Source organism: Chiloscyllium plagiosum, unplaced genomic scaffold (genome assembly GCF_037043375.1).
Source record: "Chiloscyllium plagiosum isolate Xiang-an unplaced genomic scaffold, Cpla_swu_hap1 HiC_scaffold_5, whole genome shotgun sequence".
Lineage (NCBI taxonomy): Eukaryota > Metazoa > Chordata > Chondrichthyes > Orectolobiformes > Hemiscylliidae > Chiloscyllium > Chiloscyllium plagiosum.
In genome coordinates, this window is record NW_028270143.1 from 67,334,094 (window position 1) to 67,347,261 (window position 13,168).

A 13,168-nucleotide genomic window follows, 5' to 3' on the forward strand; every position below is an offset into this window, starting at 1 on the left:
CGCACAATCTTCTTAAAAGACTGTCAAAGGACATGTTGGTTCACACAATCTGCAGCTTCTTTCCTACATAAGCCACAATTAAAATTGATGCTGATAGGGGACATCAGGTAATTTAGCAGCTGTCCTGCTTCAAAATACTGAACATGAAGTGCACATTAATAACCAAAGATTCACACTGACATTTCACAGTTTTTGTCAGAGTTTTAAGGAGAGAAATCATTTCTGATGCCCCAAGGCATGTTAATTGACTGCCAGTGAGTCTCTCTCAAGAAGCAACTAGGCAGCTGAGTTGATTTGAACTAAAGGGCTGTCCATGAACATGTCTCTTAGTCCTTTATGCCAGATTTAGTTTATTGTAATGGAGGCATCATAGATTCAGACAGAGCAAAAACTACAATATGGCTCAAAAATAAGATTGTAGTGGATCTCAGCCAGCAGTTCTGAAATGAAATAAATCTTTCAGCTTTGATTAAAATTTACATAGAAATAAAATTGTATCATAAAAACAATAACCTTGGTAAATTTCAAACAGCTAGTGACTTCTAATCTCTTCAAATATTGAAGGAAAATCTTCTTGCCTCTTAATCTGGAATTAAAATCTTAGCATAGATACTTCATGGCAGTGGAGAAAATATCGTGCCCGAATTAATATGATGTTTAAGAGAATAAAAAGTTAAATAAGTGAAAGGTAAAATGCAACAAAAGCACAAAAGGCAAGATTTTGAACCAAGATAGCAGAAAAATATGCTGCAGGAAAAAACAAGAGGTGCCACCTTTCTGGTGTATAGTACTTCAGTATGCATTTGCAGTCACAAATAAACACAATATTTTAACAGTTATATAATTCTGTCATGCTTCCAAATAACAACAAACAGAAAACCAGTCTGTTCACAATGACATTAACCAGCTAAGATAACCTTGCAATAAGGCAAAACAAAGATAGCTAATCCACAAAAGAAAAATCTTCATGAATTAAATCAATTTCATCAGTCTCATATTGTATGGTTTGGATACATGACAGGGCCTATGTTTTTTAATGCATCACTTCTTAAATTAAAAAAAAACTTCTATTCTCCTTTCACTTTCTATTAACCACCAACTAATTTTTTTTAAACAAAAGTTTCTATTCTTTGCTTAGAAGCTCCATTCTTACCTCGCTCCCTGATGGTGCGAAAGTTCCACTGTGGAACAGGACCTTGAGGCCACAGGTTGATCAACTCGATTCAGACAACAGAACTCTGAGTCCTGCCAATACAATCAGCAGGGAGAGAGGTAAGTATGGAACTTGTAAACATATTATAAAAGCCGTGCTTTATCATTGTGTGAGTGTGCACTGGATCTGCGTTGGTTAGTTGTTGTGGATTGACTACTCTGAGAGGTGCAAAGGATTGAAATATTAAATCTGTGGGATTTAAGTACAAATCCAATTCAGCTCGGTGGATTGAAAGTCTCCTCACTGCCTGTCAGCTGTCACTGCTTAAGTTGAGTTTGAGCAGTTTTAATGGAATACCATTAAATAATTAAAATAGTGGATCTACATTCCATGAAACAAGCTATAACTCTGTATCAATTGATATCCTCATTTAACAGTCACTGCAGTAGAAAAAGATAATTATCAGCAAAGTATGTCAACGGTCAGCCAAGGATGGGGTTTTTAACTGTTTATCTGATCCTGGCTGTTGCCCGACACGGGTTCAACTGATGCTGATACTGAATAATACGTGAGAAATTGTTTCATTTCCGAAAAGTGATATTCTTCAACTTTAAATGAGTGCATTTATATTTTAAGGATTGTTTGGTGAATAGCCTTTGACATGCTCTATTCTACTCTCAGTTATTTGTTGAATGTTGCAGAACACAATTACAAAAGTGGATGCAGACCCCAAGTTGCAAATGAGTTTCATTCTTGAGTGCATTCAGACGACAACCTGAATGTAAGTTGGAACACAATACAAGGCAACGTAAAATAGCTGTTCATAAGTACAGGGAAACATTTACATGTTGGATCTTTAAAATTAATATTAAAACAACCTGGATGGAATCTTATTCATTAATCAGACATTTTTAAATCAGGGACCACTTGTGTATGTAAATTTTCAAATCTGTGATTTACTTATACTTTACAATTTAATTCCAAAGTGCTTTGTTAATTTTCAAAATGTAAATTCTGTAAGAAGTATATTCTGGCTGCTATTCACAAAGAGGAGTACTGCATAATTTAAAACAGAAAATGCTGAAAACCCTCAGCAGGTCAGACAGCATATGTGGAGAGTTTATTGGCAGAATTTAAATATAGGTCATGGGGTCTCACCCATGAGAACTGTTTGCCAGTAGAGGCTGGTACATCTCCATTGCTCCACAGTGCCACCGGGAGTGGTAACTGGTGGAGGTAATGGATCCACTAGAACCTGAGAATAAAGGAGTGATGAGGATCTTAAGGACCATTTACGAGTCTCAATTAGTGCCTGGATGTGAAGGTTCTTGAAAGGTTTTCCTGCCTCAGATGGAACAGGAGTAGGTGGATATGTGGCAGGGTCCAATAAGTTAAATAGGTTCTTTCAGCCTGTTTGGATAAAAATGGGGGCTGTAGGTTGGGTGAGATAACTGACCATGGCAAAATGGCACAAGAAACCATTCTAGTAGGCAGAGCAACAAAGAATGAAGTGGTAGTACGTGATAGTATAGTGAAGGAGATTGCCACCATTCTCTGCAGCAAAGAATGAGAGCTCAGATGAAAGTAGCCAGTTTTGTCAGGGTCTGGTATATCTGCTCAGGGCTTGAAAGAAACTGTAATGGGAGGGACTGGATTCAGCAATCGTGGTCCAGAGGTACGAACAACATGGGTATAACGAGGAAAGAGGTCCTGCATAGACAGTCTGAGGAACTTGTCTCTAAATTTAAAAAACAATAATCCAGAGATTGTAGCTTTTGAATTATTATCTGAGCCTTATGCAAATTGTCTTTGAGTACATAAAATCTGTGAGGTAAATATGTGACTCAAAGATGACAGATGTAGGAGAACAGGGTTCTGGCTTTTGGGCCTCTGGAATCAATATTGGGAAAGCAGGGGATATACTGCTGGGTGGGTTTACACTTAAACTGTGCAAAATTAGAGAGGGTTTTAAACTAAATAATGGAGGCAAAGGATCAATGTGGCATATGAAAGTGTAGAGACAAGGTAAGAGAGGAAAACAGTAAAATGGAGAATGAAGGTCAAAGAATGACAGGAAGGAGCACAGAGAAAATTTTAAGGAAGTGACAAATAATCAAGGCTAGATTGTACAAAGATCACAAAAAGATCAAAACTCAAAGCTTTGTAATTGAAAATGTGTAGCATTTACAACCAAGTAAATATATTGATAGCCTACATAAAAGTAAATAAATACAATCTGATAGCAATTGTGGGGGCATGGTCCCAGATCTTCAAGCAACGGGTCATGAATATTGTGGGGTACATTACATTCAACAAAAATAGGAAAGTAGATCTTGGTGGACAGGTAGCATTATTATTCAAGGATGGTATTTGTGCAATCGTTCAAGGTGACATTGGTTCAGGAGATCTGGTTATGGAATTGGTTTAGGTGAAAATGAGGAATAGTAGGGGAATTAAGCTCATAATGGAAATAATCTATAACCCCCACAACAGTAGCCAAATTAGGAATAAAGTATTCAAGAAGAAATATTGGATGTATGCGATAAAGGAATAGCAAATAATCATAGCTGGAAATGTGTTGCTGGAAAAGCGCAGCAGGTCAGGCAGCATCCAGGGAACAGGAGAATCGACGTTTCGGGCATAAGCCCTTCTTCAGGAATGGGGCCCCATTCCTGAAGAAGGGCTTATGCCCGAAACGTCGATTCTCCTGTTCCCTGGATGCTGCCTGACCTGCTGCGCTTTTCCAGCAACACATTTCCAGCTATGATCTCCAGCATCTGCAGACCTCACTTTCTCAGCAAATAATCATAGGCAAATTTAATCTATATATAAACTGGAAAAGACAGATTGGGAGTAGCAGCACAGATGATGATTTCATAGAATGTTTTCAAGATATTTTCTCAGAGCAAAACAGACCAGAAAGAAGATTATATTCGAGTTAATACTTTGTGATGTGGCAGGGTTAATTAATGACCTCATAGTTAAGGCACCCTCAGATTGCAATGATCACAATATGACTGTCTTTTACAAATCCAGTTTGAAATGGAGAAGACTTTATCTCATACCAGTGTTTTAAAAATAAAGGCGGGCAACCAAGTGAGCCTGGAAGTTGAGGTAACTGAACTGAACAGGCATAGTAGGCTAGAGGATAGATCAATTGATTCACGATGGCAGATATTTAAAGAGGTATTTCAGAATACGCAGAATAAGTTTGTTCAAATTATTAAAAAAAATGCTAAAGGGAATAGCCACCATCTGTGGCCAATGAAAAAAGTTAAAGCATAACTTAGGAAAAAAGCATTTAACTCTACAAAGATGAAAAGCTGGTCAGGTGCTTTGTCAAAAGGTAATCCTAATTAACTGTTTAAAAGTATGAGAGAAATCTAGTTCAGCATGTAAAATGGATGGCAAAGTTTTGACAGGTATTTAAAGAAGAAAAGAATAAAAAAAAGAGTATGAGTAAACTGGCTCTTTAGAGTATGAGAATGGAGTTAATACTAGATAATAAGGTGGATAAAATAAACAAATATTTAGTTTGTCTTCACAAGAGTGAATGCAAACACATTCCAATAATGGTTATAAAACAGAAAGTCGAAAGGAGATACACCTTAAAAGTTGCTAATGTGCCTTCTTCCACTGCCTCCGCTGGAGGAGTGCACCAGGCACCCACCATCATCTGTGTGAAAAACATTCCCTGCACTTTTCCACTAAACTTTCCTCCTCTCAAATTGAAGAAGAAGACATAAGGAAGGCACAACAGATATGTTTAGGTTAGGTGAAAGGGCAAAAATCTGGCAAATGGAGAATAGTGTGGAAAATTGTGGCATTGTCCCCTTTGGGCAAGAACAATAAAAAAAGCAGAGTATTACACAAAAGGAAAATGACTGCAGAATTCTGAGGTGCAGAGGGATTTGGATGCTTTGATGCATGAGATATACAAACTTAGATGCAGGTGCAGCAAGTAATCAAGAAGAAGAATAGATTTCTACCCTTAATTACAATAGAATTTGAACAAAAGTGAAGATGTTATGCTTCAGCTACACAGGGCATTGAACATCTCAAATACTGTGTGCAGTCTTGGTCTCCTTATTTAAGGAAGGATGCTTTGGAGAAGGTTTACTCGATCAATGCCTGGGATGTGCTGATTGTCTTATGAGGATAGTTTGTCAGACTACGCTTGGTCCATGCTGAAAGTAAGGTTAGCAGTTCCATTGGATCAGAGGGGAATTCCTTCCTCTGTTAATGAGGTCATGAGGCTTTCTTTCTGACAGCACCAAGTCTACCACAGGAAAACAGCTTTCATTGAGCTTCCAGCCTCCTGATATCCAGATGGACCAAAAGGTTGGGAAGACTGTAAAATCAGACCCAGCTTTTTTTTTGTCGCAATTGTCATCTTCATTTGCTGTTTGCTCTATGGTACAGATAGTTGATTTTCTTTCTACTCTGCCCAGTGAGAACTTTCTCATGGCAGGAATGAATCAGGGAGCCATGTTGAAATACCTTCTACTCATTTTACTGGCCCGCTAGCCAATAATACCCAATATAAAAAGCCAATAGAAACCAGCCCCTTGGTTCCATTTGTCTCTCTAAAGATGCTGCCAAATCTTGCTTGGTGCCAGGTTTGCAATCATACTGGGTCTATGGTGGCCAGCACAGCTTGTATACCATCATGGAGCAGGCAGAGGATACGGATGAATTACAGAGGGCAACCAAATTTAAAGAGGACATTCCATATTAGTTATTAGTTCTGAAGGCCTTTGTGAGGATAAAAAAGGTTAAATAAAGAGTGGCCATCCATGAGGCATGGTGGACATTTAGCAGCAGCTGAATTGTAGTCCAATAAAACCGCATGGCCTGGCACCTGACAGTTACCATCAATCCAGGGGATCATCTCTTATTCAATGAAGAGTGCAGGTGGGCTTGCCAGGATTAATGCTAGACAGACTAAAATGAGATGTCTCCTGGTGAAGGTACAACAGAGGACTACTTATGTACCAAATAAGCACCAAGCGATAGACACAGCTAAGCAATTACAATCAGTCAGATTTAAGCTCTGCAATCGTACCACATCAATTGTGAATGGTGTTCAACAGCTAAACAACTCACTGGAGAAGGGGTCTCCGCCTATACTCCCTTCCTTGAAGATGGGAAAGACCAATACATCAATACAAAGGAAATGGCTGAAGCATACATAAGCTCAGCTAGAAATGCCAAATTGGTAATACATCTCAGCTTCCTCCAAAGGTCTCTAGCATCACAGATGCCAATCTTTAGCCAATTCAATCCACTCCATATCATACTAATAAATAGCTGGAGGCACTGAGTACTGTGGGCCTGACAATAGTACTGAAGACTTGTGCTCCACATTTTGTTGTGCCCGTAGCCAACGTATTACAGTACAGCTACAACAATGACTTTGGTGGAATTTTCAATGTGGAGAATTATCCAGGTATGTCCTGTACATGAAAAACACAACAAATCCAACCCGGCCAATTACCACACCAAGGGTTCACTATCGATAATCAGTAAATTGATTATCAAGCAGCATCTGCTCAGCAATAACATGCTCAATGATGCCTGGTTAGGGTTCTGCCAGGGCCACCCAGCTCCTGACCTCATTTCAGCCTTGGTTCAAACAGGACAAAAGATCTGAATTCCAGAGGTGAGAGTGACAGCCCTTGACATTAACGCCACATTTGTGGCATAAAGGAGTCCTAACAAAATTGGAATCAATGGGAATCGCAAAGGAAGACAATTATGGTTGTTGGAGATCAACCATCTCAGCTCTTATATATCTCTGCAGGAGTTCCTCAGGGTAGTGTCCTATGCCCAACCATCTTCAGCTGTTCATCAATGACTTTCCCTCCATCATAAGGTCAGAAGTGGAGATATTCCCCGATGAGTGCACAATGTTCAGCACCATTCATGATTCCTCAGTTGCTGAAGCAGTTCATGTCCAAATGCTACAAGACCTGGACAATATACCAGCATGGGCTGACAAGTGGCAAGCAATGTCTGCACCACAAAGGAATCAAGCAATTAAATCTCTAAAATGAGAGAATGTAACCATCAGTCTCTTGGTATTTAATGGCATTAGCATTGTTGAATCACCAACTACCAACATACTGAGGGGCTAGAAGAGCAAGTCAGAAGCTCAAAGTCTTGCAACAAGTAACACACCTCCTGCCTCCCTGAACCCTGTCCACCATTTACAAGGCACAAGTCAGGAGTCTAATGGAATGCACCCCACTTGCCTGGATGTGTGCAGCTCCAAAAACACTCAAGAAGCTTGACACCATCCAAGACAAAGCAGACTGTTTGATTGACACAACATTCACAAACATTAATTCTGCCTGTCACTGATACTCATTAACAGTAGAGTGCACCATTCACAGTAAGCATTGCCGCAATTTACCAAGGTTCCTGAGTCAGCAATTTCAAACTCATGACCACTACCATTTCATTAGGCAGCTGAAAAATGGGAATGACACCATCTGCAAGTTCTCCTCCAAACCACCCAGTATCCTGACTTGAAATATATCACAGTTCCCTCAAAATCAATGTCAAAATTGTGAAACTTTCTCCCTAACAATATTGTGGGTCTACCTTCAGCACCACCTTCTCATGGGAAAATTGGGATTGGCGATAAATGCTGGCCCAGTCAGTGACATTGTCTTGCCCCGAAATGATTTTTTTTAAACCCTCTTACCACAAATGGTCTTAGTTCATTTCTTGAAGATAGTCTAAATTATGGCACCTCAAAAATCTGTGGCATGTTTCTCCTCCTTCCGAGATGTGGGAGGTGAGGTCATGTATTCAGAGTCCATCTCTGAAATAATTTAGTATTTTAGCAGGGATTATGTCTTCACCGGTGACCTTGTTGGCTCTGTTGTCTGATGGTCTTTTCAGCCTTGTGTCAGGCTAGGGGTTGTGCTGAGATTTTGATGAGTAGCTGTTGAATGCAGTTCAGAGAACTCTAGTTGAGTATGTTCTTTTTGAGAAGATCCTCAGTGTGCTCCTTCAATGGGTGATAACTGTTTCTCTATCCTTAATTATTAGAACTAAGTTCTTAGCTCTCAATGGGGTCATCCTTGGGAGCTTGGGCCACAGGTAGCCTTAATTGCATTGAAGAATCCATGCACACATCATCATCAGGCAGGTGAGTGACTGTATTTTTTCTGCTCTTTCTGCCCATTAACTGTTATGTAGGTCTTTTTTTTTGTTGGAGCTTGGCCTTTATTTGAGTTGCTTTCTTTGTAGTGAAATTTCCAGCTAAGGAACACATCAGCACTTACAATTTAATAGCTCAATGAGGAGTGACAGGAATCCATCTTAGGAATATGTATCAATTTTATAGCTCATTTCAGGGAGAAGATGTTCTGATACCCTTTATTGCAAATCCATTCTGTAAAATGTTGCATTTTCATCTAACTAGAACACTGTATCAAAGAAATGGTTGCACTGCTTTGGAAACCCTTCTTTTTCAAGAACATCTCAGTACTTTTCTCAACTATCCATTAGAAACCTCATGTCCAGTGTAGAATATCACCATTCCCACTGCAGCAGGTTCCAGTTTCAATCTTTGGTCTATGTTGAATAACCAACTTGTAATTCGAGGCAAACAGCTTAGAAGCTCTATTGTCTAGGAAGATGAGAAGTCTGCCAAAGCTCCTGTCCCTGATTATTTTCTAGAAGCTCATTCTGGAAAATTCAGGTGGGAATAGTATCAACTATGATGCCCTCCAATGTGGAAAGACCTACAAATATTCACTTTCTACACCTGTGTGTGATGACCAGCCATCTTGAGGAGGTGCCAAAGGAAACCATGATATAACAGGGGTCAAAGACATCAGGAAAGGAGGGATAATTGGAGAAACAAAATGCACCACTGTTTCGTTAAACACAACATAACCAAGAGTTTTGAAAATGTATGAGGTATGTGCAACTGAAAGGATATTTAGGAAAATGTACAATTGTCATATGTGGATACAATGTGGGTATCCTGGGGATCTTGTCTGAGAACTGTAACATTTACCCCAATAAATATTGAAAACAGCAATATTCAGGTTTAATCCTTAAAAGCTAGAAAGGAGCCAGGTTTCAATGTGACATTTATTTTAAAGACAATTATTTATCCTTCTCGTCATCCTCTTTCCTGTCCTGAGAGAACATTCTTGTACTGACTTACAGTCTAATGGCCACCACCACCTTTTGCTGTCTTGGCCAGATGTTTTTTTTTATCTATTGGAGATTGATGAGGAGTTACAGAAGAAAATTCAAGAATGGGGGCAAGTAGCTAAGGTGCATCCAAACTCTGGTTGATTTTCATAACAAAAGTGGGCACAGGATAGCAAACAGAATGGAAGTGCTGACTAACTCTATCTTTTTAGTTTAGGTGTTTGGTGATTAATTGTAACACTTTAGCATAGACTAAACTAGATCTCAAATTTATGTTCCAAATCATTTAATCCCACACTGGCTGGCAAGCATATTCATCAGAGCCATCTCTACTATAGATTTTAAGAACTTCTTCCACATCTTGATAATAACAGCAGTAATCCAGCTACTTCTTAGAAAAATGTGCCATTCATCCTATCAAATCTGCATCCATGATCTGTATTTACATATACTACAATTCAGGATTCTCCAATCTTGTTTTTTTAGCATCAGGGTAACGTGCCATTAATGTTAAAATAATTTGGATCTAGAAATTCATATTTTCTGTTCCCAATGTCGTCAGTTTTATTCTATAGTTCATGCAACTATTCAATTTTTAAGACATCTTATCAAGCAACAATTTAAGACAAAAAAACATCCCAATCACCCTTTGTAATTTTTTTTCAAACTTCCCATTTGTTTTTCACTATTGGAAATCTCCCTTCTCGTAATTGCCAATTAAATCCAATTGACGATTGGCTACTGCCCAGTAAATGGAGCTGTTCTGAAGCGGTGTCAAAAGCCTTTACTGAGGAATATTCAGAGTCTTTGTTTAAACTGCCTGATTTCCTTGCATCTCCTGAAAGAACGTTGCTGCAAATGTCACGTCTGAATTACTGACACCACTGTGACTGCAGGAATTGATAGCTCTGTGACAAGCATAATGATACAATTGGTAACTAAGCCTTTCTTAACCATTTGTACATTTATCATATTGAGTATTGTCACCTCAGTGTTGTAATGTCCATAAAGATGTTAATACAAGATTGAGATTTCAATAAATGCGAAAGCACTATTTAATATATTTCCTGGTTTCAAATTAAATCAATAGTGCTTTACTACAAAAGAAATACATCTGTAGGATCTATTTTAATTCCAGATTCAGTCAAGTTAGGTTATGTTCAGAATGCACTTCATTCTTTTATTAATGGTGGTCTGAGTGAGGTGAACTTGTAAAGCAGCAGCATCCATATTAATAGAACAGAGGTTGGTATCAAACACCATGGGGCATTTTCCTGCACTAATGGTACTATATAAATGTAAATTGTTGTTTATCACCTCACACATACAGCCTGTGTGAATTGTGGCTGAGCAAAATAAGCTTCCAAAGAGGCAAGAATGTTAATTGAGTGCAAGAGGCCAGTCAAATACAGAAGCACAGGAAAGAAGAGAGTATGAGAACAATTGTGTGATGATAAGAGATTGAGGCAATCGTGCTGTTCCTAAAACGCTGCTGGATTGAGACAAGTGAGATTGAGACAGATATATGGCAACTGTGTTATAGAGAAGGAATGGTTACAAACCAAATCGAGGAAGGAACTAAACAAGATTGATGAGCAGAAGAGAATGCTATTAGAAGTAATAATAATCAGAAACACAGAGATTGAGTCTGACAGGAGAGAAACTGAGGAAAGAAACTTGAAAACCTCTGCTGGAACTTGTCCAAGTTCAAACAAGATACCAACTTATCAGATCACTGGGTAACCAGATAGTGGAGACAACTTGTGCTACTTGAAACCTACAGAAATGGGGAAGGATGGGACATTAGCATATTTCAAAGACGACTTATGTACTGTATTGAAATTTAGTTTAGCGCTTTATGATGAGTGCTATGAGAGACTTTTTCTTTAACTTAACCTATTCAGCCAAATTATGACACACGTCCTGGGCAGGTGGGACTTGATCCTATACTTTCTGGCCCAGGGAAATGAGCAATGCCACAGCACCACAAGGCTTCTACAATACTATGATACAACAAGAAGCTGCACAGTAAAAATGGAGAATTCAATCTATTATAGACCTGGACATTAACTTGATTCAGATCCACCTGTATTCAGCAATTTTATCAGCACATGGTCTCAATCTGTAGATAGCTAAATGTATTAATGATTTTAGGAAAGATGAATGAGTCTATATGTTATATTGTATTTTAGACATATACACAGGGAAATCCCTGAAAGGGCAGCAGAGCAGATCTTTGCTGCTGCAATTAAGTATATGCCTCAAATACTCTAAACATTTGAAAGGTGAGTTAATCTTACTTTTAATCTTACAATTTGAAATAGAAATCACTGTTAACATTATCACCAACAATATACAAACATAGAATCTAACAAGACCAGCAAGCAACTTAGTCGAGTAAAACTCAATTTCCAATATGATGCTGTATGGATTTAATTCCTTTTGAAAGCTATGTAACTAGGTTAGATGTATTATGGCTATAGAACATTTAACAAATTGCAATATAGGTATTGCTACTTCACAAATGCATAAACAAAGAAAAATCATTTTAAACTTCATTTGGCTTAGCCTGCTTTCTTCATGAAAAACCATGCTTTTTCAGATTACTCTGTCTGAATGAATGAATCTTTATCAATCTTTAATCAGAACCCTGTCTATTTATTTCTTAAAAAGAATCCAGTGATCTACATTCAATACACTTATTCCTTGTTTCGCAAAGCCTCTTTGCACTAATGGGAGAACCTACATTACAAAGCAAAGGGATTTCTTGATTTTATTTTGATCAAAGTTGATTTGAAGTTGTAAACAATTCTCTAACATACTCAAATAAATAAACCAATTAATTCACGGCTTGGATTTTAATAGTTCATGTGCCATCTGAATGCATTTTCCATAATATCTGTTTGGGTGGAACATATAAGCTGCCTGTTGGAATCCTACACTTGGTCTTTTCACTAAATTGCATGCATTAACAAGGCTCAGTAAATTGACATTATCATTACATGCTACCATGATGTGATGCAGATTTAAATGCTTTTAAGGAAACATGATGCATTATAGAAACAAATATTCTTGCATGTACCTACCTGTGGTGTGAGTACCTTTAAATAACATAAAGCTTTAATTACACTTTTTTTAAAAAATGCCCAAAGATTCTTAACCATCAATATGTTGGACTGCATTCCATTGTCAATGATGGTGAGTGTGTAATGGATAGTGATAAGTGACAAAAGCAGGAAAAAACACTAACCTTAACACTACACAGATGCAGCAGCATAATGACTCACTAACTGCAAGCACATCAAATCCTGGGAAAAGGTTAATGAAATTACTTAGCATTGGTTCCATGACACAAATTATAGAAATTACATTCATATACATTTTGTACACATAATTCACGCACAAATCGTTTTTAAATTTGAAGTTTTGCAAAACACATTTATAATGAATAAGTAATGAAATTAAATCACTAATTTTAATACTGCAGGCATTCCACATCTCATTAGAATACCCTTCCATAACAAGCAGCTTATTCCCACAGGTATAGGGAAATACATACTTGGGTAATAGGTCTTCTTGCTGTCCCCCAACCAGTTCATCAGATTTACTATTATTCTTAAACTTTCAGCACATTTTTGTAAAATGGGTTAACAGAAAAAGCAGGACAACCTTTAGAAAGGGGCCAACATCTTTTAAGTGAGAAAGATAGAGTGAGGATACAAAGTCTGATTAACTACAGATTATCTAAATTAAATGCATTTGTCATTGACTTTACTTATTAAAAAGACAAACCGAATAATATGCTGCTCATGCAGTAAACGATTAACAGAATCTTCA

General features: G+C 37.9%; 1 protein-coding gene across 10 annotated transcripts in view; it reads right to left on the reverse strand.

The window, feature by feature from the left end:
- LOC122549923 (E3 ubiquitin-protein ligase HECW1-like) overlaps positions 1-13,168 on the reverse strand; it is a 464,685-nt gene that overhangs the window by 360,628 nt on the left and 90,889 nt on the right. For 5 of the 10 annotated variants that reach the window (XM_043690156.2, XM_087987251.1, XM_087987252.1 and 2 more), the window contains one exon: positions 12,582-12,639. The exons of 2 other annotated variants lie outside the window; for them this stretch is intronic. In XM_043690156.2, coding sequence (XP_043546091.2) covers positions 12,582-12,608 — 27 coding nt within the window. In that variant the 5' untranslated portion in view covers positions 12,609-12,639. Of the gene's footprint in view, positions 1-1,153; positions 1,246-12,581; positions 12,640-13,168 lie in introns of all 10 variants that reach the window. 3 more of the 10 variants (XM_043690157.2, XM_087987255.1, XM_087987253.1) reach the window with 1 other exon arrangement.